The 27,538-nt window shown below is 42.7% G+C and overlaps 1 protein-coding gene across 1 annotated transcript in view; it reads right to left on the bottom strand.

The window, feature by feature from the left end:
* The window catches only part of EFNB1 (ephrin B1), a 104,386-nt gene that overhangs the window by 10,494 nt on the left and 66,354 nt on the right, over positions 1–27,538 (bottom strand). Inside the window, exon 2 of the mRNA XM_068247654.1 lies at positions 10,682–10,959. Coding sequence (XP_068103755.1) covers positions 10,682–10,959 — 278 coding nt within the window. The remainder of the gene's footprint in view (positions 1–10,681; positions 10,960–27,538) is intronic.

Raw genomic sequence — 27,538 nt, 5'->3', positions numbered from 1 at the left:
GTATGGAGTATCCCACTTTCAAGTTTTTAAACTCCTACTAATTCAATTACTCAATTTTTGTCATCTTTGAGATCTATTCATTTGACCACCCAGCCTCATCCATCTACAGTTGTACTGGGCAGTACATTTGATGGCTGCATGGCCAGCCTGAAAGCTCAGAGCTGAAACCTTTTTGAAAAGGAAAGAATGTTGGATGGGTATTTAAAGACAACTGAATGGTTACCAAGCTATACTATACAGGATCTTCTCAAAAAATGAGCATATTGTGATAAAGTTCATTATTTTCTGTAATGTACTGATAAACATTAGACTTTCATATATTTTAGATTAATTGCACGACAACTGAAGTAGTTCAAGCCTTTTATTGTTTAAATATTGATGATTTTGGCATACAGCTCATGAAAACTCAAAATTCCTATCTCAAAAAATTAGCACATTTCATCCAACGAAAAATGTTTTTAAAACAAAAAAAAAAATTCAACCTTCAAATAATTATGTTCAGTTATGCACTCAATACTTGGTCGGGAATCCTTTTGCAGAAATGACTGCTTCAATGCGGCGTGGCATGGAGGCAATCAGCCTGTGGCACTGCTCAGGTGTTATGGAGGCCCAGGATGTTTCAATAGCGGCCTTAAGCTCATCCAGAGTGTTGGGTCTTGTGTCTCTCAACTTTCTCTTCACAATATCCCAGATGCTCTATGGGGTTCAGGTCAGGAGAGTTGGCAGGCCAATTGAGCACAGTAATACCATGTTCAGTAAAACATTTACCAGTGGTTTTGGCAATGTGAGCAGGTGCTAGGTCGTGCTGAAAAATGAAATCTTTATCTCCATAAAGCTTTTCAGCAGATGGAAGCATGAAGTGCTCCAAAATCTCTTGATAGCTAGCTGCATTGACCCTGCCCTTGATAAAACACAGTGGACCAACACCAGCAGCTGACATGGCACCCCAGACCATCAATGACTGGGTACTTGACACTGGACTTCAGGCATTTTGGCATTTCCCTCCAGACTGGCACCTTGATTTCCGAATGACATGTAAAAGTTGCTTTCATCCGAAAAAAGTACTTTGGACCACTGAGCAACAGTCCAGTGCTGCTTCTCTGTAGCCCAGGTCAGGCACCTCTGCCGCTGTTTCTGGTTCAAAAGTGGGTTAATGCTTCCATCTGCTGAAAAGCTTTATGGAGATGAAGATTTCACTTTTCAGCACGACCTGGCACCTGCTCACAGTGCCAAAACCACTGGTAAATGGTTTACTGACCATGGTATTACTGTGCTCAATTGGCCTGCTAACTCTCCTGACCTGAACCCCAATAGAGAATCTGTGGGATATTGTGAAGAGAAAGTTGAGACGCAAGACCCAACACTCTGGATGAGCTTAACCACCCTGGCGGTATTGACGAGCTCACCTTGTCCAGGAAAAAACTTGCTGAAAGCGGTATTGACGAGCTGAGCTCGTCAATACTGCCAGGGAGATTTCTTGTTTCTCTGCCCCACCGGCTGGTCTTTTCCCTCATTAGAGGGATTCCCCAGGATGGCTGGATGCCTGTCAGTACGCTGTGGGTAGCGATCTGTGCTACCCACAGCATACAGAACTAGCATCCAGCCACCCTGGGAATCCCTGTGCAGCCGGCGGGGCAGAGAATGTGTGGGGCTGTGCAGGGATTCCCCTTCTGTGCCGGCGGGTGGCTGGTGCGGGGATCCTCTGTGCGGGGGGTCGGGGGATCCCCGTACTGTGCGTGCGGGTGACCCTTATGTGTGTGCGGGGGGGGGGGTATCCCCTTCTTTGGGGCTGGTCTTGGCTGGTCAGGGACACCCCCTTCTGTGCGAGCCGGGGGGTGTCCCCTTCTATGCGAGCTGTGGGTGGCCTCTCCTTCCTCTTCCCCCATCCCTCCCTCTCTGTCCCCCCCCCATCCCTCCCTCTCTGTCCCCCCCCCATCCCGTGTCTCCCCCTTGTCAGAAGCACTGCTTTACTCACCTGAGGGCTTTCTCCTGCGCCGGCCGCGATGGACACCCTCCTCCTCCATCGCCGAAGTCCGGGTCTGTGTAACTACAGTACGCGGCTTGGTGACGTCACCAAGCCACGTACTGTAATTACAGAGAACACGAGACTTCGCGATGGAGGAGGCGCGCAGCTTCCACCGCAGGAGAAAGCCCTCAGGTGAGTAGATCACGGCTTCTGACATCAGGAGACACGGGATGGGGGGGGGCGCAGGGGGGATCGGGAGGGAGGAATGGGGGGGGGGGGGGGGAAGAGGAGGGAGATGCCACCCACAGCCCGCATAGATGGGGACACCCACCTCCCCCCCACCACAGAAGAGGGTGTCCCCGACCGACCACGGCTAGCCCCTATAGATACCCCCCGCACACACAGAAGGGCCACCCGCACGCACAGTATGTGGGATTCCCCCCCTCCCACAGAGGGGATCCCCGCCGGCCACTACCAGCCAGCACAGAAGGGGAGCCCCCCCCACAGAAGGGACACAAGGCCACAGCATCGGGGCAATGGGGGGGGGGGGGGCAGAGGCACCCGCAAACCTGGCTCCCTATACATATGACTCCCTAGACCTGGCTGCACATCTGTCTCCTATACACCTGGCTGCACATCTGTCTCCTATACACCTGGCAAAGATCTTGCTCCCTATATACCTGGCTGCACATCTGGCTAACTATTCCTGGCTAATAAATCTGACTAACTATACCTGGCTGCACATCTGGCTAACTACACCTGGCTGCACATCTGGCTAACTACACCTGGCTGCACATCTGACTAATACATCTGGGTCTTATACTCACCATTGGCATGCTGATCCCTCGTCGCGTACCTCTGATAGCTTCCCCAGTGCATTCTTTCATGTCCCGCGGCGGATTTTGCTTCTCCCTTGGCGATCACATGTCCCCCGTCGATCGGCGTTAATGGCACCAGTGTCACACAGCATCATCAAAATCTCACAGCAAACACTTTTTTTAATTGAATTCAATACAATAACCTGTATTGAATTCAATATAAAAAAAAATTATTGCAAAAAAAAAAAAAAAAAAAATTGGTTGAAAATTATTGGAAATTAATTAAACCATTTTTTGCACGGAAATCCTGGGGAAATAGAACGCCAGGGTGGTTAAGGCTGCTATCGAAGCATCCTGGGCCTCCATAACACCTGAGCAGTGCCACAAGCTGATTGCCTCCATGCCACATTGAAGCAGTCATTTCTGCAAAAGGATTCCCGACCAAGTATTGAGTGCATAACTGAACATAATTATTTGAAGGCTGACTTTTTTGTTTTAAAAACACTTCTTTTATTGGTCGGCTGAAATATGCTAATTTTTTGAGATAGGAAATTTGGGTTTTCATGAGCTGTATGCCAAAATCATCAATATTGAAACAATAAAAGGCTTGAACTACTGAAAATAATGAACTTTATCGCAATATGCCCATTTTTTTAGAAGATCCTGTAATAGGTTTAAACAGGCGACAATTATATGTAGCTTGTGTTTCTGTATACATTTGTTTTAAAGATTTGCATTTTCTGCGAGGAAAAATACGTGGTTTCAGGCAAAGCACTGCCATTTATTACCAATGCAGTAACCAGCAGCTAATACATTTACATAACTACTGTTGGTTAACTGATCACCAGCAGGTGACACCCACTTCCCTTCCATACCATTTAATGGAATATTTGTTACAAAAGCTGTGACCTGGCCACATTTACAGACACATGGTGAGTGCCTTCATGTAGTTCCCCCTTTGTGACAGGACTTCCAACCCGAGACGACTGGCATCTGCATAGCTGGCTGGATGTTACTTTCTAGGCTGTCAGATTTCTGAAAACTAATTCAACAAATAAACTATTTAAAAGGGCATAATATTGTACTTTGAACTGTTGCACTTATTCTCAGTGGAAATGGCAAGGGAGTTTTGGAATGGACTTCCAAACTGAAAAAAGTGTTCATGTTAAATGTTAATCTGCAGACATTTGTTTGAGTTGCACACAATTTAGTTGTATATTTTCACTCTTCAGTGAGAGACAGGCAGCAGGCTTCCTGCAGACACATGAGTGGAAAGGTGCTTTCCCTCATCACCGGAGAGCACTACATATTCACACCAGTCCTGTCACATCTGCCTCACATACACTTGTGTGGAGTCACAGCAACAGCTGGTGATGCCTCAAACAAGGCTGCTTTGTTGCCAGTATGCATTTGGAAACAACATTTCATGCTCTGATATGGCAATATTCACACGTAGAAACAAAAATTAAAGTTCCGTAATTCTTAATATAATTCATTTTGTTCAGCCCCACCACTAAATCATAACCAGCTTTTATATTAACCGTGGAGAAAAATGGTCTTTTAATAGTATTTTCATACAATTGGGAAATTATCCTATGTCAATAGGGGCCTTCAGACAGCAGCGGGCGATGGCCTCACTTGCCTCCTGTACCCTCACACCTCAGCTGACATTTGACACAGAAGCAATGTGATCATCCTTGTGGTACCCATACACTGCACAATAAAAACTTGATTTTCCCGTTTTTTCGACCAAAACTATCAATCGAATGAAAGTTGAAAATAATTTTTTTTCGATCAAGAAAAAAACGATTATCCCGTTTCTTCTATAAAATCCAATCAGACATGTTGGAAGAAATCTTAATATTCTATCTAACAGAATAAACTAACTTATCTAATGGAAAAAATAAAATAAAATTAGAAATTGTACCACTTTGCACCTCTAAGCATCAAAATGTCTACAGAAACCTTCACTCCTCGATGTGGCCATTGGCAAGGCAAACAATTGAGATTGGATACTGATCATTTACCTGGGTACAGCCCCTGCACTATATGATAATACAACCGTAGAAATGGTGAGAGATGCTGATTTTGAGTTGCTGCAAATTTTGCTGAAAATTGTTTGCAGCTTAGAATTGGACCAATCCAAAATTACAGCAACTGTATTTGGATGAATGAAATCTGCCTGCAATTTACAAGATCATTTGCATTACCTCAGGAAATCATCATCATATGGACAAACATCTGAGGCAATATTGATACAGCTGAAGTTTGCTGTGTACTTTTCAATGTAGTACAAAGCTATGGCAAAAATCCCATTACATAGTGCACCTGCCTGTGCTCTCAAAACTTAATTTTTCTGGAAAACACTAGGCTTTGATGATCACTGTTCAACTAGAAAAACAATACTACGGAAGGGCCTTCATTTTTAATAGATTTTCGACATACTAAATGTATTTGGTCCTGCCAATAAAGCTTTTTTGGATTTGGATTTTCACTGAAAACAACATCTAAACTATAAAAAAAAAAATGTCTAAAAGTCTATGGTGGTTTTACAAGCCAACCTAATCATTAACAAAATGTTCAGAAATAATAAAAAAAAAAACCTACACATTCTCCTTTTTAATGACCATTTAGATCCAGAACATTCCTGAACATGTCACTATGGCAAGTGCAAGTTGTACAGTACTCTACAGCAAATCTAAGGCAAAATGTAGACCTGCTGTGCAATATGGTTACTGTACCATTCTTTAAACAGATTACGGATCTATAATGTTCTTAATTCAATACACGAACATATGTTCTATGTAATTGCACTTTAATGTGTGCATTTGAAATCCTATCCACATGTAAATTCAATGCATGTACAATTCAGCATGTATACGTGTGGAACTGTCATCTCTAGATATACCTGGGTATTTTGCATCCTATTCTACACAAAGAATTACTGTGAAGCCCACTAAGGGTTAAGCGTAGTGTCTCCTCCCAATCTCTGCAGGATTCCCCCCAACACAGGAAATTAAACCTTTTGCCTAGTCTGGGAAGGGGGATCATGGGGGGCTTTAAGAAATAAAAGAAATGAAGAGCATCGGAAGGCTCCAGGCAAAAACAGTAAGGCACTACAAAGGGGATTATTAGCAGTAGGAGTAAAATAAGCAAAGGACTCCCACATCATGCAAGCCTTCTCATTTAGCTCTGCTGGTCAGGTTTTTTTTGTGTGTGTAGCAGGAAATATTCCTTTGTGCTCCCAGCCAGCACTTTATGGTACTGCAAAACACATACACAAGCATTTCCCTCCTAAACACACACAGACAAATAGCCACCACCATTTTCCCCAGACTGGCCAATTTATTTATCACCACTTGTTTTTGCTGTATGTGGTTAGTGGCGTTCCTTCTTACAGCCCATCTATCTGTAGCAGCCCTGAAAGAGACCACCTTCCATTTTTTAAGACAGTTCAGGATGAGCTACTGTTACATAAACCACCACAAATGAAACATGTTAAATCAAAACTACTTCTATATAACCGTCACAGAGAAAGTGATACGTCTTAGGAGGTTCTGTCTCCAGACAGTAATACAGCTGGATAAATGAAAAGTTCAAGGGTATTCCAGAAAGCTTCATGAAGAAAGCCCAGAGGAGAAATTGGTTTATGTGTTTAGGATATCTCAGTGCTGGCCCCAGCACTTCCGCAGCCTACCAGTGCTGCCCTCCCAGCTTGGTGGTCACACATAGCACTTCTCTACTGTATGCAGCCTAAACAGTCCCAAATATGGCAACGCAAAACCCTACTGGAATGAGAGTTATTTTCTCCCTCCTCTCTGCAGAAACACAATGTGAGGTCTGCAGAGGCAACAGAAAGCAAGGTCATACAATGAAAGAATGGTTAACACGCCATTAACAGCGGCAATTTAGAGCTGCTGAAAAATCTGTATATGTTAGAGGACTTCCATTAAAGCAACATTCTGCTAGCATGGTTACAAAACACATCCATAAATTTACACAGAGCGTGTGTGGGACTGGCTGTGCTTTAGATACCGGGATGATAAAGTTTAATACCCACACGATGTGCTCCATCTCCAGTGGAAGAGGTGGCAGCTGGAGTCTAGGGAACTACCTGAGCAGGCCCAGCAAATGACACTCTAGAGAGGTGCGGTGAAACGCAGGGAAGAAAAGTGTTCATGTCAAACATCCAGGCGTGCATTGCATATAATCTTCTGAATATGACTCGATTCTGGATAAGACTACTTCCCTTTACTCATCGGCACACCTTTACTACACAGGTCCCCACAAGCTGTGTTCCAGCTGATGAATGCAGCTAGCTGTACATGCTTCTGTAAGGCCAGAGATCAAACAACCAACGCAAAAGATGCATTCCAGTGTATAGTAAAGCATAGATGGAAAGGACAGCCATACACCTGCCAGCCAGCTTCATACCCCTGCCAACCTGATGATCTGAGCACTGTGGCTCTTTCATTGGGGGGGGGGGGGGGGGGGTTAGGAGTCTTCAGATTGCCAGATTCTCTAGACAGTTTTTCTAACTTCTTGGAAAAACAGGTCCAAATGAACACTTGTCATTCTCAGCAAGACATCTGCCTGTCTATGGCGAGCCAAGCACTAAAAATGGCAATTTTTTTAGATAACATCAACTTGTAGAATACAAATTTCCCCTCGGAATTTTACAAACAGGTTACAGGCAGAGGATGAGCGTGTGAAAGAGGGAGAACGAGGGGAGAAGTGTGAGGGGGGGGGGGGGGGGGAGAGAGGGAGGAAAAGGAGGGGGAACGAAAAATAAAAAGAGAGACCCCGCACGAGGAGGAAGAAAGGCAGGGAGAGGAAGAAAGAGGGGAGAGGAAGAAAGAGGGGAGAGAGAGAGGGGAGGGGGGGGGGGGGGAGAGCAGAGAAAGATAGGAAGAGGGGAAAGAGAAAAAAAGAGGAGAAGAGAAAGTGAGAGAGAAAGCGACAGAATGAGAGACTTTATATAAAATAGAAAGGTAAATTCTGAATGAACCTTGATACTCAAAGGATCTGCAGAATGTTTTCATGATCTGCTGGACACCCCCACCTGCCAGCTGAGGACAGAACACTTCCAGATGTGCGCTGCTGTGAAAGATCTGTACCATACACACAACAGCCAACCAGCCACTGCCAGCGGCTAGGGCTGGGAAACATACAAAAAACGTCAAAGAAATATAAAGTGAGAAAGAGAATAAAGAGTTTCTCTGGAAAGAAAGCAATTTTATAGCAAAAAGCAGGAAGTGTCAAAGTAGGAAGACGGCATATGATGAGAGCAATAGCCAAGGGGCTTTTACCTCCCCACTCCACCACTATACTGTAAATACAGGAAAAAACAGAATGCAACCTCAACTTTCCCTGTTGTCCTGAAGCCCGGACCAGAAGACTGCTCCACACACCCTTGCTGTGCCATTCCACACTCTTATAGCATGAATATCTGCTGCTGTGGATGGTACAGGCCAAGCTTGGCTAGTAAGCAACCAGTGGCTGATCTCCAAATTAAAGTGGTGATGGAAATTAAATGCTGGCCTGGTTTGCTAGGGGGAAGCTGGGGGTGCAACAAGCCCACCTTCCCTTACTCCAAGTGGAGAGCAGAGGGCAGCCTATACATCTTGTTCATATTTTTACAGGCAGTAGCTGTGGGATTTTATGTTTAAAAAGCACAGATCTTTAAACTGGTTAAAAGAACACAATTTTATAGTTACCTACTATTCTTAGACAAACTTAAACATCCTAAATGTTAAAATTCTCCTTAGATGGTAGTAAGGAATTTTTTTCATGAATAAATCCACCTTTCTTACAGTTCCCACAGCCTAAGGAATACAATCATTACTACTGCAGTAGGAGGGGGGAGAGTGTACATTTATTGCAGTGCCCTGGGCTGCAATAAACCTTACTATGACCCTAAACTGCAGAAACCTTTCTACTTAACCGGCCATGTGCCCCACTAAGGGGAATGCGTGAGATCCGCTCTCTACACTGCTGTGTGAGCACAATTCACACAAGGCTGGTGAGAAACCGAGACACACAATTACACAGGGTGACTTATTAGCCAGCACAACTCAGGTAACAACCAGCAATTATATATATGCTCTTAAAATGTCCGCCTAAAGGTTTCATGTATTTTTCTTTTTCTGTAACTTTTCATATACAGGAGAATTTAATGACCAGCTATGCCAGCACCGCACTGCAGAGAACAGTGGACCCATTACTTATATTTAAAGTGGTTTTGTAGTGTATTCATGCACAGGAGTACAGTTATAGCCTGAACAGACGTGTTAAAGCAAAGCTCAGATTATGTTTCCTACCCTGAATACATTTTCTTTGCTCATATCAACATTGCCGCAGCACTGTGCATGTCAACTCAGCTTGGTCCCATGTAATCTGTGCTGTCACCCCATCACTCTTCATTAATTCCACCTTTTCCTAGCAGGAGCTCAGAGAACGTATTATGCTGGGTACACACGGTGCGTTCCCGCACTCGATGCCCAGCCTGATTCCCAGCCGCTCGATTATTTCCAAGCATTTCCGATTACGTTTCGATGATTCTCATTAAAGTATGCCAAATTGACCTAGCGATCCATTGAAACGGGAATCGGACAGGTCAGAAAAAATTGAGCGGCCGGGAATCGAGTGCGGGAACGCACCGTGTGTATCCAGCATTACATCAGATGGGAGGGAGTGCAGTGATCTCCTGGAAGTCAGCAGCAGTCAGGCTAGACTGAGCTACATTAGTAGAAGTGATCACCTGGGAAGTCTGCAGCAGTCAGTCTAGAGCCTAGATTGAGCTACATTACAATAATGATCTAGCAAAATTTCCTTGCACCCTTAATGTGTTTGTACAGAGGAAGGTTAGATTCAGGATAGCTAAACACAACTGTTCTTTCATTAACCACTCTAATTTTAGGACAACTGTGGATTCATATGAATAGCACGGGCACTTTAAATTTACATTTTTCAGTTTAAATCCCTTTTGGCTCTTCCTGTTCAATAAGCCAGCACCTATTCAGTAAGGAGACCTTGGGCAAGACTCCCCAACTCTGCTACTGCCTATTGAGCACACCCTAGTGGCTGCAGCTCTTGTGCTTTGAGTCTGCCAGGAAAAAAGTAAAGTATAAATGTTCTGTGTCTTGTCTTTCCATTTAGAGCCCACAACTCATCTCACCAGTATCACTTGACAGATGGCCAATAGCAGAAGCTTAGTGAGTGAGGAAAGAGTGGGCACAATTTACAGCTCAGACTAGTTTTAGATTTCCCACATACAAAAAGAAAAATAATAACTGGTACAACAGGTTTATTCTAATTCACAGGTGGGTTCACCAAGTCAAAACTGAAGGATCTGATTGGACACACAACTGCAGAAATAAAAGCTGCCATGATTAATAAAATTCTTACTCAACCATAATTTGACTCGCAAAGAAGCAGGGCTGTGGAGTCGGTACAAAAATCTTCCGACTCAGTTTATGAAACCACCGACTCCGGGTACCCAAAATAGCTCCGACTCCACAGCCCTGAAAAGACGTGCCTGCTTCTTTCTCCAGCCTGGACTGAAGAAAGAGGAAGTACGTTACTGCTGCATTCTGGAATGGGAATTTGGTTTCCAGTGAGTAGTTCTGCCTGGAGTGTGATCACTGCCCACACCCTGACTATATGAAGCACTGCCCATCCCTGCATCCTAGGATGGATACAGAAGCAAGAACTTCCTGCCCAGCAAATAAAAGGTTTACAGTTTTGATTGAACCCTACACTTTTATGTGTGCAGCAATGGCACAGTGGTAGTCATGAGGCCCCACAGTTTTACTGCAACTTCCAGTCTGCTTTAGACTTAGTATACATCACAATTTCACTTGTGCTGTTACACTCTTGCAACTGCAGGTACACTCACATGTAATGTAATAGTCCTGGTTTTTCCTAAATTCAAGGCCCATGTAGTTTGGGCTGAACTCCTGGAATTTGATGGTGAAGCGGAATTCTTTATCTGGCTGGTTGCATGTAACCAACACATTGGGATCCATAACCGTGCTGCAGGACTCTGCTTGTTCTTTGCGCACCATGTACAGCTTGTAATACTCATAAGGCCGCGATGGCTCCCCCTTGGGGCAAATAATGTCCAATCGGTCTCCGATCGCTGGATGTATAATCAAACCCTTTCCTGGAATAAACCTGCAAAGGAAAGAAATGCTCCATTAGATCATAAATTAATTACGTTCTTTCAAGTTTCAACACCTACACATTCTGACTACAGCTTCAGCAATCACTTTTTAATCTCAATCTATTATAATGCGATCACACCTTCAGACACTTCCCACATTCTGTGACACCTCCTGCTATCTCATTACACTCTTCAGCATTCCTTGATCTCATATGTGCTACTGCAGGCTGTCACAGGAAGAGTGGAAGGGATGGGTCAGAGAAAAGAATGATCCAAGAAATGAAATGAGACTATTTGGAACATTAAAAGCCAACAGCAAGGAAGTAGCAGCAGAGAACGCACAAGCTGAGTGCTGTAGGCATGTGTGGTGGGGATTGGCATTTGGACAGCACCCAACATGAACAAAACCTGTGGGGAGACTGGGTGTGTGTGCCTGCCCCAGGCTCTACAGGCAGCTGGCGTCCCACAGAAAAGTAGCAATGAGACATGCATAACCTCTGTGTAGCTCCAAGTAGGTCAGGTAAAAAAGGAAATGGTGATAAAATAGAAAACAAAAACTGACTGTAGGCCTCAGATGGATTTGACCCCCCCAAACTATCTTTCAGATGTAATTTATGGCCACCTATAAGGTTACCAGTTTCTCTGTCCTGAGGTGCATTTGGTGGAGGGAAAGGGAGAATGTGTCAGGTTGCAGACAGTAAGGCCTACAGGCGTAGACATGCAGCAGGGTGATTCACCTGTGTGTCTGAAGCCCGGGTTGTGCTCCAGCTAGCGTTTATAGCCCAATACAGCAATTTGTAAACCTGAATTTCCAGACACAACCTGCAACTTTCGGGAGCTAGCACTACGTGACAGCACAGGTCTGCACGTGGCAAGCATTTCAAACTCTGCAAATCCATAAAATGAAGTGTACAACAGAGACTACTTGTTATTAAAATGTAACATGCTAAATACAATTTTTGCCTCCTAAAATAGAAGGTATTTGCTAATATTCTGCTTCATGTGACCAAGAAATTACTCCTATACTGGTTCATGAGCAAATATGGGAATACTTTTATTTCCCTGAATTACCAGATTTACATTCAGAACCACCCGGTTTCAGCATGTCTGTAGCCCAGTAACAGAGCTGTCCAATGGAAACTAGCAGAAACTAAGGTGAAAACATTTTATACAATCTCACTGCTAACTCACTTTTCCCCACTGCAAAAAATGTTGTCTTTATTCTCCGCATTTTACGCATGTTGAATCTGGAGCGCAGGTGGTGTTCTGACTCCATCGGCTCATGCCGTTAGGACTCAAGAACTAACAAAAGCCAAAGTTCAGAATTTAAACCTAAATGGAAAAAAAAAATACTTGGAAGGCAAGGAAAATGGCAAAAAATGTGTACTGCTATCCTTTCTCCACCATTGAGAATTTTTATCATTTTCTGTCCCGATAGGAACTAGAGAAATCTCTACAAGAGCGAGAGAGATGGCAACAAATTAAACACCTTTGTAGAGTGAGAAAAATGTAGAATCCCTCACTAGTTTTTATAGCAGTCCCTCATCTATGCAACTAACAGTGTTCATATAAAGCCACAAAGCTCCAAGGAGGTCCCAGGAACAGGAAACTGACGAGAAACCTCAACATACGATAGCAGTAAGATCTCCAATAGTTTTTCAAATACAACATACCTAGTTTGTAAAGCTGCAGCTGTTCATAAAAGCAGCCTTTAGTGCTACTTCAGTCAGCTTATGAGGTTCAGTCAAAATCAGGTCTTTACTTAAAAACACAGGATGCAAAAGACTTCTCTGGGAGCATTAGGTGTAAAATTGGAAGCCATTTTTCCAATAAAGCTTAAGCATGAACTCACATTTTTTGAAATGTTCATGTACTGACCCATTACTGAAATGTTATTCAACATGGTTTACAAGGGTAGACAGAAGTGACCTCTAGTGGTCAGAGAATGTTGCGACTGGGCATTACCATATCTGTAGCAGGAAGGGCTGCTGCTGTGGGGCCTACAGGTTATGGTGCCCTGCACTGTGACTATATATTATGATGAACATTGGCAAAAAAGATAAACACAGATCAAAAAGACGTCTTGCATAGGAAGTTATAGAAGCACTATGTGCATAAGTCTAATGCAATGTAGTGTTCGCTGCTGTACACTAGCACAGGTCTCCTGAGAGCCCTGCTTATTTTACCCAGGAGATATTAGTGTGGCTGCTGTCCACTCTCCAGATCAACGTGTCATTCTTCTGATAAGGCCATTTACTCATAAACAGTGTCTAAATGCATGGCTCAAAAACACGACTTCTCAATTATTGATTGGTTTCTATGCACCAATTTGTTTTCCGTAACAGAATTAAGCCACAGCAAAAATGTGTTTACTCAGTAATAATTAAGTACAAAGGTGTCAGCTTGCTGACAGGCCTGATCTGAAAAACAGAAGAGAGCTTTTTGGCCTGAAAAGAGCTGGAAATCAATAAAATGTGTGTTTTAGTAATTTGCATTTACCCGTTTTTCTTGTGTAAAGTGCAGGTATCACTTTACAAAAGTACTCACATCTTCTGCTGTAAGTAAAATGTACAGAAGTAAAATCTTTCCCCAAAGAGCATCAATAAGTAAAGGGAACCTGAAGCAAGAGGTATATAATGGCTGCTATATTTACTTCCTTTTAAACAAAACCAATTGCTTAGCAGTTCTGTTGATCTCTTTGGCTCCACTAGTGTCTGAATCACACACCTGAAACAAGCACACAGTTAATTGTCAGAATTTTTCGCAGATACTGTACATCTGATTTGCATGCTTGTTTAGGGTTTATGGCTAAGAGTATTAGTAGCAGAGGATCACCAGGATATCATTATGGCAGCCTCCATATGCCCCTCACTTAAAGTTCCCTTTAACCACTTCTGGCTGCACTAGTTGAAATCTACGCCATGTTTAGGAGTGGTTATCCCTGCCAGGGCGTAGATTTCAACTTTCCCATCGATTGTGCCGCTCATTGGCTCACATTGATTACAGGGTCAGGAGCCAATGAAATAGGCTCTTGACTGGCTCACAGAGCTCTGCAGTCTTAGCGATGGCAGAATGAGTAAGCAGTGACGGGAGAGCGGCTCGATCAGCAGTAGTGGCGAATCCGTGCGGCTTGATGTTGTTGGAACCACTTTTTCATATAATTGGTTTCTGATCATTAAGGGGCCAGATACAGCTGGTAACGAAGTGGTTAAAAACACCCTGAATTGAGGGAAAAAATGTGGAGACTGACGCATTCTGACCACGTTTAACAGTGCCACGTCACTGGAGTCTGTGCAGATTATGGCATCAGTATGTACTTAATTTTGAGGCAATTTGCGTTTGCTTAAACACCAAAAATGTCCTATTGTGCACTAGTTAAATTGCTCATTTTCCATTAAACACAGCCAAGCCAAATAAATACTAACATCCAAAACACAAAGCAACTAAATACAGCCGAGAATGTTTGTAGCGCTGCCTGAATGTTCAATTGTCTGTATACACCTAATCCCGCAAAGTTGAACTGCATGTGGAGACTCTAGTCATTTGCAGGCTTACCAAACCATTACAACAGGAACAAACATAAATTGGTCCATTATAAATGTTCATTCTGCACTTTGCAAGTCTCTTCTAGCTTAGAAAAATCAATATATTGCGTTGTGTCTGGAACTCTTTATTCATCCATGGCAATGTTTGTTTGACTAATGATTTCCTCAGATTTACAGTACAAGAAAGATGTTTACCATGCAATGCACCTTGTTAAATATTTAACCATTTGATTATCAAAATGCTCTATATAATTACTGGCAGCTCTGATAGCATTAAAAAATAAAAAAGCGATTTTCCAGTCAGACCTGCTCCAGTAGAGAATAATGGTACTTTCACTTCATGCTTAAATGCACACTTCAGGCACGGAAATGCTCTCATTCGCTTAGATATGCCTGGTGAGTATCCTACCTTCCCATCTATGTAAAGGTAAAGGCTTTAAATGCGTTTGTTAAAGAAGAAATATCAAAAGCTCAGTTTTGCGCTGCTGGAGAGCTGTGAAATTATTAAGACACAAAATGCATAATTAGATTTTTGCAGTGCAGGTGGATAAATACAAGTTATTGAAGTTTGAAGTGTTTGGCTAATGTTTCAACACTACTGTGAACAATCCCAAGCCCACTGTACATACTGCTGATTTTGAAGTCCAGATCTCAGCATGTTTAAAGAGGAACTTCCGCCTAAACAAACATACTTTCATTAAGTTACATTACTTCTGTTATTTAAAATAGATAGGCAATATAATCTCTTACCCACCCTGTTTTAAAAGAACAGGCAAATGTTTGATTTCATGATGGCAGCCATCTTTTTGGCTGTAATGAGGTGAGAGGGAGTATGATACACAGTTCCAACTGTCCTGTGTCCTGATCACCCCTCCCAGTTGCTAAGCAACGTGAACAACAACATAGCAAATCCCATCATGCTCTGCACAGCATCGGGGAAAAAAGCCCGGGCTTTTTTTCTTTGATGGGTGGAGCTTAGATAAAAATACAGCAAAAAATGATGCTTTGGTAAGAAAAACAAAGTTCTGATGCTGTGAAACTGGTAAAGAAATACCAAGCATTTTCAGTTTTTCTGAGTAGATTTTTAGTCCGGAGATTCACTTTAAGGAGTAGGGATGGTTAATGAGATGCAAATGTTGCATGCAAATGTATGCAGCTTTAAAATGGACCAATTGAATTCCACCTTAACGGAATTAGATTGTTCCATTCCCAAGATGCAAACGTTTGAATACAAAATTTACATCACTTGCATCAACTCGGAATTATTTTTACCCATAAAACCATCCTCATGTAGGATCACTACGGCGACATTTTGACATTCTGCGCACACACACACGCACGACAATAAAGGGTTCTAAATATGTATTTTGTATTACCAGCACATTTATAGATCGCCACCTGCTGTGGCAAAATGATTGGTTCCTCTGATAGAGATCGATTCAGAATGGAATCGATTCCTACCACAAAAAGCATTTTCAGTCGACTCCCATCACAGAATTTATTTTTTTTAAATACTTTAAGTTTTTCAAACAAACACAAGTAAAAGTCTGTGTGCAAAGTAACCCTGAATCAGTGATGACATATATACCATCAAACTGTAGCTGCTATGGCCTATCGATCGACCACCACTCCTGCCCCACCACAAACGACCAAGATTTTCCATATCTTTCTCATCAAAATCTGGGTTAAATCAATCTGACATTTGGGCCAAATCTGTTTTCAGCAGATAGTCGGAATCTGCAGGGAATCAAATGGGAAAACAGATTAAAGGAAGGAGAAATCATACTACAACATGCACTTAGATTTTGGTCAAATTTTCAAAGCAACTCAAAATGGATCAACGTTTTTAACTTCCTGCTCAGTGCCGTACAAAGCGATTTATCTACCATCCATCTGACACAGATTTTCTGTCCAGGCCAACAGCATTTTTCATTGATCTAACACTTAGTCTATTGAACGGTCCAAAATCTTTTGCTGCAGTTGAACTGAGCTTCCAATGAAAGTGAATGACTGTCGATTAGATTGTTACAGCTGTGTGGTGTGTAGCAGCCTGTTCCAACATCAACCCAGATAAATATTATACGAACAGACTGTCTTGCTGGGGCTTCTTCACACTACGTATACAACTGCATATATTTTGTACAAGAAGACTGTGGCATGTGGCTTTCCAATCTCTTAGTGGCAATCTCTGTATTCCTGAGGTGGCAGGATGATGCGTGCCACACATCAGGACTCGAGCAGAATGCTCCTCCCATGGCAGACATAATATGTAATAGCGACCCTTCCACTTCCTCTCCTTGCATTCTTTTGTTCTGTCACTTTAGATGGATCAGTGTGATGATGGCTAAGGTGAGAGTTCATACAATGGTTAGAGAAAAGATCTGGTGTAACAGGCACTCCTAATGCAACTGGATAATCATATGGGTACGTAATTATCCATATTCACAAACACACAAAAGGAACTACCATGAAAGGTGACTTTCAACCAGCATTAGAATGAAAATGGCTGCACTGTATCTGCTGGTCAGCGGGCTGTGGGAGCCATGCTGGGAGCTGCGACAGTAAAAAAATGCTGTACTTTATATGGCAACTGCTACACAAGAACAAGAATCTAGTCCATAAACTGATGTACACTTTTGAATCATAAAATAGAAGCTTAATGAAAAGCAAGTTATTGCTGAATTTATGATGCAACACGCAGGAAAGGGCAGACAAATGCCCGACTCCTGCAACTCAAATCCTATAGAGTGGCCATAAAGCTTTGTCTTGTAGAAAAAGAAGTGGTTAATATTTTACTTTGTTGGCAGAAAGTGAAGGCCTGGAGGAGTCTTCTGCTTTATATAAAAGCTATATTTCTCCACATAAACATATATATTGCAGACTCCGGGGAAAAGGATAAAGCCTCGGCAGGGCGTCCCCCAGCAAATTCAGACACACAGCACAAAGGCTGTCTCACAGGAGCCAGCGAGCTCACCACATTCCTTTCTCCCCAGTTCCTTGGGAGAGCTATCAGGTGGCAGGCCCCAATTTTCTTATTGTTCAGAGAGGTGTTTTCTGATGGGAAAGGTGAAGAGGGGATTTGTGAGGTCTGAAAAATGATCCCTGCAAGTTGGGTAAACAAGAATTGCTTTGTTACCAGGCAAGATTCACAAGCTGTGTGATAAATATGTGTATGTAACGTGTGGGGCGATATGGGTGGACATGAGTGCAGAACACGGCCAGGAAAAAAGCCCACAAAAAGCATGCTGACATAACTGTAGAGAAGGTGAAATCTCAGAAGGGTGGCAATGCTTAGGACTGTGAAGGATCTGTGGTCTCGTACTATCAAACCCCGAGCAATCCAGCTGGTCTTCACACTGCATTGCAGAGCAGACATGGTTAAATAGAAAAGGGAAAAACAGCTAAATCATGCACAACAGTCAGAAGTTGTGAAAGTTGCCAGGATGGAACCTATGCCTGACAAGTTCATGAATATTAAAACAGTATAATGACACATCCTTAGGGCTTTTGGCTCCTTTGGGGGTGGGAAAGAAATCTGTTGTGTGTGTGTGTCGGGAGGGGGAGAACAAGGATCACCCCCAGTCTCTGCCTGACAAAATCCCTTTCACGTCCTGGCTTGGCTTTTGTTTTAGGATTTCCATGATTGTGCTGGGGTCTCTAAAGCCGTGTTATCTCATTACGTTCCACAGCTCTCAATGCCCATCATTTGCATATGAGAGAGCCTAAACAAGCACCCCTCTCAAGTCCCCACAACTCCCCTTATCCTGATGAAGTGGGGAAGTTAACGATCAAAGCTGTGTAATGCGGCTTACATTCCTCGTCCATTCAGCCGCACAAAGACTGGCACAGGGGGGTGGGACTGAGAAGCTGGTTGGCAACAGGGCAAAAGATGAATATGAACAAAGACTCACTAAATCTCAAAGAATAACTAGAGAGATCATTCACCCTTTTCATCTTTCACCTACAGTGTGACCAGGTAACAGCCCCCTGACTGGAGATGACACACAGGACACCTGTTACTTGTGAAATTACTATACAAACTGAAGCCACAAGTGCTGAGGACCATCACCAGAATTTCCGATTATTATTAATGTGTATTTATATAGTGCTGACATCTTCCGTAGCCATGTCACTAACGGTCCCTCAGGGGAGCTCACAGTCGAATATCCCTACCATGGTCAGTCATCGCCTTATGTTTCTATTGTAGTCTACACTCAATTCTTGAGTGGAACTAGTTAACTTCTGTACATTTTTGAGATGTGGAAGGAAAACCGGAGTACCCAAAAACGAAACCCATGCAAACACATGGAGAACATATAACCTCCATTACATCCATCATATTAAATGGGACTGCAGACATTTTTCCCTTTTGTAGTTACAAGGATCTATGCAGAAGAGTTAAGGGTGAAATGGTCATGGTTCCTGCATCTCTACACCTTCCCATACCTCACCTCTGGGACTGAATACTTTATACTGTATTATATAGTTAAAACAAAAACATCAGATGTTGTATATGTTGTTTGAAAGTCTATAAAAATAACATTATCTGGTCATTTCAAACAGCAAATGTTCTTGTTAAAGTGTGGTTATCAACAAACTGGAGAGCCATGACAAAATGACGACAAGAGTTTATGAAGATACCAACACTCTGATCTATAAACACATTTTACGTACTCTGGTTAATTGGTCCTAGAGTGTGCTAGTCAGGCTAGATTGTAAGCACCTCTAAAGGACAGAGTGGTGTGAATGTCATGTTCTTTGTAAAATATGTCTGTGGTCTATACATGTGGTGGTGGTCTACACATGTGTTATGCTTGCCGCAGACTGGTCTGACAGATTTCTATTCCATTGACCATGTAAGAACAGTGCAGGTGGCTTCTTGAAGAAAATGTGCGGCGATTACTGGTAATTCAAAATCCAAACAGGTGCCTAGAATAGAAAATAGCTTGCTGCAGCTAACAGAATCTTAAGCTCCACCACAGTGATAGGTCAGTGCTACCTCACCTAGTTGTCAGCAGTTACTGAGATGGGACAGTTTACGCCCAACCCTAGCATACACAAAGCCAGTATCCTCATGAAGACTCCACTTCCCCCTGTGGAAGGAATGTCTCACTGCAGAAAGCCTAGCAAAGTTTTAGGGGCATGAAGTGAGCAATTGAAATTTACTTTCTGCTTTGTGCAGACTTCCGAGCCAATGAGACAAAGACAGAACTCTGGGCAATAAACACCAAGACTCATGTTATTACAGCTGCAGACTGACATGGTTACAAAAATATGTACTAGAGTGGCACTGCCCTTTAAACACACCACACAGATGCATATTAAAATGCCTTGATTAATATCTTGACTGTCGGTAGGAGCCAAGCACAAGTGTGTGTTCGCAGAAGGCTGCTTGTTTAGTTGAGATATGCCAAACAGACATTGTGCAGACACTGCTTATACACAACTGGTATGGAGGTGTGATGGAAACCTACTGATCAGCAGACAACCTAACCGTGACCATAAGCCACATCCAATGTATTAGGGAGAATCCCATTATATGCCTTGATGACTAGCACCTTTACTCTGGCAGTGCTGATCACAGCAAATAAGGCTTCCCCCCCCTTGCAAGGCTGGTGTTACTGCAGCAGTTTGTATATGAGGTTTCTGACTGGCAGAGGAAACACTGGGGACCTGTTGTGCCAGAAAACTGACTGTACCATGGAGATTTGTTAGGAAAACTTCTAGTCTCAAACATCCTGTTCTTATTAGCACCCAGGATCACTGCAGTTTCCAGAGACTGTCAGAAAGTGCTACAATGCTGCCATACATCAATGTTCTAATGTAGAGCATAGCTTCTCCCTCGTGGCCATTTCTGGCTGCTACACAAATATCACAATTGCTTTTTAAAAGTTTTGAGAAGTCTGATGCAAGACACATTTTCATTCAAAAATCTTACAGGTCTAGAATCTTAGCACATTTATAAAGCACTAGCCTAGTAAGCTATGTTGTAAATTCGGTATGGAGTGAAGATGACAATCCCACGTTGTCCATACATGTGTAGATACCGGTCCACTCTGCCCATTGATTGATCTTTCCTTTAACTCAATTTCCTTATTGCTGCATGTGTTTCAACACCTATCAATGATATCAATATCCATCAACCTGCCACACAGCAGCCACAAATCTTGAAGAGATTTTCAGCAAAAATGTGCTGGAGGCGCAGTCTACAACGATTTGTATGGCACAGTGCAGAACAACATGACTAGAACCGCCATATAACTGATCTATATCTACCATTCATCAACCCACCACCCTGAGAACCAATCAACAAAACTTGCCAAATTCAGGAGAGCATAAACCGTTTAAGCACATCTCGTCGAAATAATCGGTTGTGAATATGGATTGTAGCACTCAGTCTATCTGGGAGCCTGAAAATGTGATGCAATAGGCAGAAGAGAGCTGCAAGATCAACTAGCAATATAAACATACTGCACATTAAGCCTCATACCCATGAGGCAATATTTGCGGCGATCTTACCCAACATTGGGGAACATGGTTTAACATAATTATGTTAAACGATGTTGCGCACCCCCCCCCCCCCCCCCCCCCCGACACAGCGGATTGGATTGTTTAGATACTCGACGACTCTGTGCAAAGTACTGTGATCACTTACTTCCCATTCGCGCAAGTTGTGTAGCGTCGTGAGCGGGAAGCGGTGTCGCTTAAAGTGAACCCAACGTGAGGAATATGGAGGCTGCCATATTTATTTCCTTGCAAACAATGCCAGTTGCCTGTCAGCCCGGTTGATCTTTTCTTGGCATAAGTAGTGTCTAAGTCAAAACCTTGGAACAAGCATATGGTTAATCCAGTAAAACCTGAGTCAGCTGAGTCAGAGTACCTGATCTGCTGCATGCTTGTTCAGGGTCTGTGGCTGAAAGTATTAGATACACAGAATCAGTAGGACTGCCAGGCAACTGGTATTGTTAAAAGGAAATAAATATGGAAGCCTCCATATCCCTCTCACCTTGGGGTTCCCTTTAACGACCGTCATCAAGGGGATGTCACTGGATGGTGAGTACATCGCTTTAGTCACCACTAGCAACAAACACTACAGACTTAGGATAATTTAGAAAAAAAAAAATGTGATAAACTTATGTCTCACTATATCACTGCAAGATTAATAATGATCAATGAGGCGATCTGTTAAAATATGATGGAGCCTGTAAGGTAGACACTGCTCTACTCCTTCTACACTGCCATCAGCTTGAACTAGAATTTTTATGCCAATGAGGTACACAACAGGGGCGGAGAGTATCTTTACTGTGAGAACCGCACACCATCCCTGCTAATTAAAAAAAACCCCACCCTGAAGCCAGGATGGGAAGAATGAATGGGCTTATATACTTGAGACAAGTATAGCGCTATTGTCTAGGGTTAAAGGGTGACTCTTAATGGACTGTCCAAGACAAGGGACAGGCCGAGATGTCTTTGTGCCTCGGCTCCCTGCGCTTATTCACTAGGCACCCCCTTACAGACACACTTGAGCTCTCTTCTCTTTCACACACCGGCCTCAATTGATGTGCTCTCTACCCACCCACTTTCTGGCTTCTAAATGGATTTACAAGATGCATCAGTGAGGCAGAAACTAGTTTCCATAGTAATCTTTGCTCCCTTTTACCCTTTGCTACCCCGGTTCTCCCCCTTTTCCATATCCAAATGTACTTCTGCTCAGCGGCTTGGCACCTCACAGCAAAATGAGGGATTCCCCCATGGCAAAGTCTGTGTTCTATCATTAGATTTGGGCAATGGTCGGCTAAAAATGCTCTCCTACTAGCTTGTTCACCACACAAATAAAAGCAAAACTGTTTAGCATCCATCTTAAGACTACAAGGAAAAGACAGCAGAGATATAGCTGCATGGCCCAGCAAGTCTTCCCACCCAGATGTGCCATTTTCTGTGGTGCAATGATCTGTGGCTCCCCTCCCAGATGCCTGTGTAACATATCAGATCTCTGAGTGGCGGGCCCTCCGCAGCTTCCAGGTGGTCAGAGCTCCCATTCACCAATGCCATGTTAACATGTTAGCAACTCTCAGGAATGAAACAAAGGGCACATTACTGATCTATAAATACCTCAAATTTGGTGGCGGATATCATGTTTTAATATATACCGCAATTAATGCAAGGGGGAAAGGAAGTGGAAGAACAAGAGCTGAAAATCCTCTGCTCCATAATATACAAGATCTGTAATGGATTGCATACTGATTTCCACTAGTCAATCCTAATAAAATTTCCTGCTGGTCGCAAGATAGCTAAACTGGTATCTATAGGGACCATCATGCCCTGTAGCAAATACACATGCTGCCAGAAGGAAAACGTCATCTTTTCTGCCACATGCCAGTAGTAACTAGGACAATGAAGGGGTTAACAGCCCTCTAGGCCCTGTTTTTCTTCAGGATCTCCTGTGAGCACCAGACAACAGAACTCAAAGCTCATGAGGCTCATTGTCTTCTTTCCAGTACCAATTAAAAGCCAAGCCTGTCAGTCATTCTGTTCAGGGGGTTTTGTTCCCTCCCTGTCATTTCCTGTCAAGAAAGTTCTCTTTTCTGGTCTTGTCTCACTCCCTCTATGCAATGAAAAGAACCTAGTGGCCCACCCTCTTACCTCATTCCCTGTATGGTGGCTGATTCCCTGCAGTGAGTGGGAGTGCAGGGCTCCTGGGCAGAAAGGGAATGTGAGTAAATGCATTAATAAGTCATAAAAGCAGCTAAACCTGCAATTGTACTACAACACAGACATGGCAAAAATTACAACGGGAATCTAAAAATTAAACAAAGCCTTTTATAGTGCTACCACTGCAAGGGGAAATACAACTCTAGCAGGAGTGTCTTATGCTGGAAGCCATAACCTACAGCTGGCTCCATTTCTGAAATTCATCAAAATCATAGTTACCAAAGCTTTACCTTCCAAAGAATAAATGCATGTAAGTAATGGAAAACCAAAGCTCAACCCATCCCTTTCCAGAAAAAAAAAATCTCTGCATTATACTGTACTTTGAATGCTCAGGTTTATCCCTCAGACTTCAGCCAGCCTCTCCCAAAGCTGAACAGGTTTTAAGTGCTTAGGGGCAGGGACTCTGACAGAGTCGCATTTATCTAATGAACTTGTAAAAACTGACACTCTGAATATGTGGCTGGCACTACATTACTCATAACACAGCCACAGTTAGCATGAATGTGTGAGACTTCCAGAAAAAAAACCAACATGAAGCCGTAAAGAGGTCTACACTTACTTAATGAGGTGATTTCTGTTGCTGAAAGGAAATCTATACAGATGAACACGATGATGGGTGTGGTGTACATGCACCTTTTCCATATTAGACCCTGATCAGGTCACCAGCGTTGAGGTAAACCAGGCATGCTTCCTGCAGCATTCAGTCAGGTGTTTACTGTCTATTCATTCAAATACCAGAAAGTGAGGATGTGTTCATAACTGCCGAACAACTACATTTGTTACAATGGCATTTTCAGCAGTAGAGTATCTTGTGAGGTGACTTGAAAGACAGAAAAGCTACTACAGAGGCTCGGATTCAATGCCAGTTCACTGTAGTAGCTTGCCTGCAAGCAGGAAACTGGAGTTTCAGAGAAAAGATCAGAACGGTTTCCATAAGTAGCGAGATTTTCAAGCATCTAAGAAAACTGCCAGATCCGCACCAGAACTGCTTGAACAGATTGCATTGTCAACACAAACTTGGTATTTACAAGGCCAGTATTTGTTTATGAAACTTCATGTCAGAAAGGTCATTGAAATCATGTGTCCACTGGTAATATCTCCATTTTTATTTTCATACAGCAGCTATATATATTCCAGCTATTAATAATGCTTGTTCAACAAAGTATCATACAAGAAGCATGGGTCACCATCATGTGTAACCTCTCCCTTCCACAGGGATTAAAGATATATTGTTCTAGCTGCAAAAGCACAAATTGCTTTTCCCCCATATTATATTATGAAAGTCTCAATAAAGTGTCAATCACAATTAGAGTACCGGGTACACTGGGGATCCTCAAGATACCTTTTGAAGTACAGTGGAGGAAATAATTATTTGACCCCTCACTGATTTTGTAAGTTTGTCCAATGACAAAGAAATGAAAAGTCTCAGAACAGTATTTCAATGGTAGGTTTATTTTAACAGTGGCAGATAGCACATCAAAAGGAAAATCGAAAAAATAACCTTAAAAGATAGCAACTGATTTGCATTTCATTGAGTGAAATAAGTTTTTGAACCCTCTAACAATAAAAGACTTAATACTTAGTGGAAAAACCCTTGTTTGCAAGCACAGAGGTCAAACGTTTCTTGTAATTGATGACCAAGTTTGCACACATTTTAGGAGGAATGTTGGTCCACTCCTCTTTGCAGATCATCTCTAAATCCCTAAGGTTTCGAGGCTGTCTCTGTGCAACTCTGAGCTTGAGCTCCCTTCATAGGTTTTCTATTGGATTAAGGTCCGGAGACTGACTAGGCCACTCCATGACCTTAATGTGCTTCTTCTTGAGCCACTCCTTTGTTGCCTTTGCTGTATGTTTTGGGTCATTGTCGTGCTGGAACACCCATCCACGACCCATTTTCAGTTTCCTGGCAGAGGGAAGGAGGTTGTCGTTCAGGATTTCACGATACATGGCTCCGTCCATTTTCCCGTTAATACGATTAAGTTGTCCTGTGCCCTTAGCAGAAAAACACCCCCAAAGCAAAATGTTTCCACCCCCATGCTTGACGGTGGGGACGGTGTTTTGGGGGTCATAGGCAGCATTTTTCTTCCTCCAAACACAGCGAGTTGAGTTAATGCCAAAGAGCTCTATTTTGGTCTCATCAGACCACAGCACCTTCTCCCAGTCACTCACAGAATCATTCAGGTGTTCATTGGCAAACTTCAGACGGGCCTGCACATGTGCCTTCTTGAGCAGGGGGACCTTGCGAGCCCTGCAGGATTTTAATCCATTGCGGTGTAATGTGTTTCCAATGGTTTTCTTGGTGACTGTGGTCCCTGCTAATTTGAGGTCATTCACTAACTCCTCCCGTGTAGTTCTAGGATGCTTTTTCACCTTTCTCAGAACCATTGACACCCCACGAGGTGAGATCTTGCGTGGAGCCCCAGCGCGAGGTCGATTGATGGTCATTTTGTGCTCCTTCCATTTTCGAACAATCGCACCAACAGTTGTCACCTTCTCTCCCAGCTTCTTGCCAATGGTTTTGTAGCCCATTCCAGCCTTGTGCAGGTCTACAATTTTGTCTCTGACATCCTTGGACAGCTCTTTGGTCTTTCCCATGTTGGAGAGTTTGGAGTCTGCTTGATTGATTGATTCTGTGGACAGGTGTCTTTTATACAGGTGACTAGTTAAGACAGGTGTCCTTAATGAGGGTGACTAATTGAGTAGAAGTGTCTAACCACTCTGTGGGAGCCAGAACTCTTAATGGTTGGTAGGGGTTCAAAAACTTATTTCACTCAATGAAATGCAAATCAGTTGCTATCTTTTACTTAAGGTTATTTTTTCGATTTTCCTTTTGATGTGCTATCTGCCACTGTTAAAATAAACCTACCATTGAAATGATACTGTTCTGAGACTTCATTTCTGTGTCATTGGACAAACTTACAAAATCAGTGAGGGGTCAAATAATTATTTCCTCCACTGTATGTTAAAATACATTTTTTTAAATAAATTCCTTGGAAAAAAACAAAACAAAAAAAAACCACACTAGCATTCTGCATAGTCCTAAAATTATCCTGAACTGCCACCAATTGCTTTTAGTGAAATCTGGAGGCGCATGTGCTGCAAATGTATTCATCCTGTATCCACATCCAGCCCCACAGAGCACTGGACCAGCACAATACTGCTGAGCTATCTAGGACACCCATCAAGATTGAGTTTGTTTCTCTGTATTTGCACCAACACTAATCTCTTGAAGGATTATCTTTCTGAGTACTACTTGCCTTCTTCAGGACTCAACTTCCAAAATTTTACATAACATGAGAACTTATTGTTTACAACATTCATTTATAGATTTAGTCAGTCTTTGCCTATTATAAAATCTTTCTTCTCCCCGATTTACATTCTGAAATTTATCACCGATGGTGACAGCTTTTGTTCTGCCAGGTGATCTGTATGGAATGTCCATTTACTGAGAGTTCTATGCACAGAGGGAGATATTGCTTGCTTGGCTGTTGGAAAAAAACAAAACGTAATTTCTCACAACGCAATGAGGTTTACAGAACGGCCAAGACCCTGGTCATGACATCACACTGTGGGAGGGGTTTCACCACAATATCAGCCACACAGATGTACCGGATGATGTATTAGAGAAAAGGTAAAGGTTTCTCATGTGAGGGAAAGGGGGATTCAGCTACTGATAGGAATAAAGTTCAATCCTAATATAAAAGTTCCTATTTAAAGTACTAAACTGTAGCGAGAGGTATGTGGAGGCTGTCATATTTATTTCCTTTTAAGCAATACCAGTTGCCTGGCAGCCCTGCTGATCTTCTGCCTCTAATACTTTTAGCCGTAGACTCTGCATATGCAGATCATGTGTTTATGACATTATCTGCATGCTTGTTTCTGGTGTTATTCAGACACTACTGCAACCAAATAGAAACTGGTTTTGTTTGAAGGAAATAAATAGGACAGCCTCCACATAACTCACTACAGTTGTCCTTTAAGTGTTGATTAAAAAAATAAACAAGCAATTTCAATGGGGTGGCATTGAGTATAGTGAGATAGAGAGGTGCAAGAAATCAATCGCTGAATAGCGATTTAAAAAGCTAGGGTCAATACAAAAGATCAGAATGTAACTTACTCTACAAGACTCATCTTCAGTTGAAAGGTTTTTGGGTCCTGCACAGATCTGACACCACCTTTCAGAACCCTAAATTTACAATCTTCAGCATTTTGTCCTGCTTGGGAATTATGAGCAGCTACATCACAGCAGTCATTGTCCTTGTGTCCATTTGATTGCCTGTCTAGATTCATGCTTGCTTCATTCTTTGGCATTTCCCCAAAGTACCATCCCTTG

This window comes from Hyperolius riggenbachi, chromosome 8 (assembly GCF_040937935.1).
Source record: "Hyperolius riggenbachi isolate aHypRig1 chromosome 8, aHypRig1.pri, whole genome shotgun sequence".
Classification (NCBI taxonomy): domain Eukaryota; kingdom Metazoa; phylum Chordata; class Amphibia; order Anura; family Hyperoliidae; genus Hyperolius; species Hyperolius riggenbachi.
Note: the sequence above shows the minus strand (reverse complement) of the source record. Positions and strands in the feature narration are given on the sequence as shown.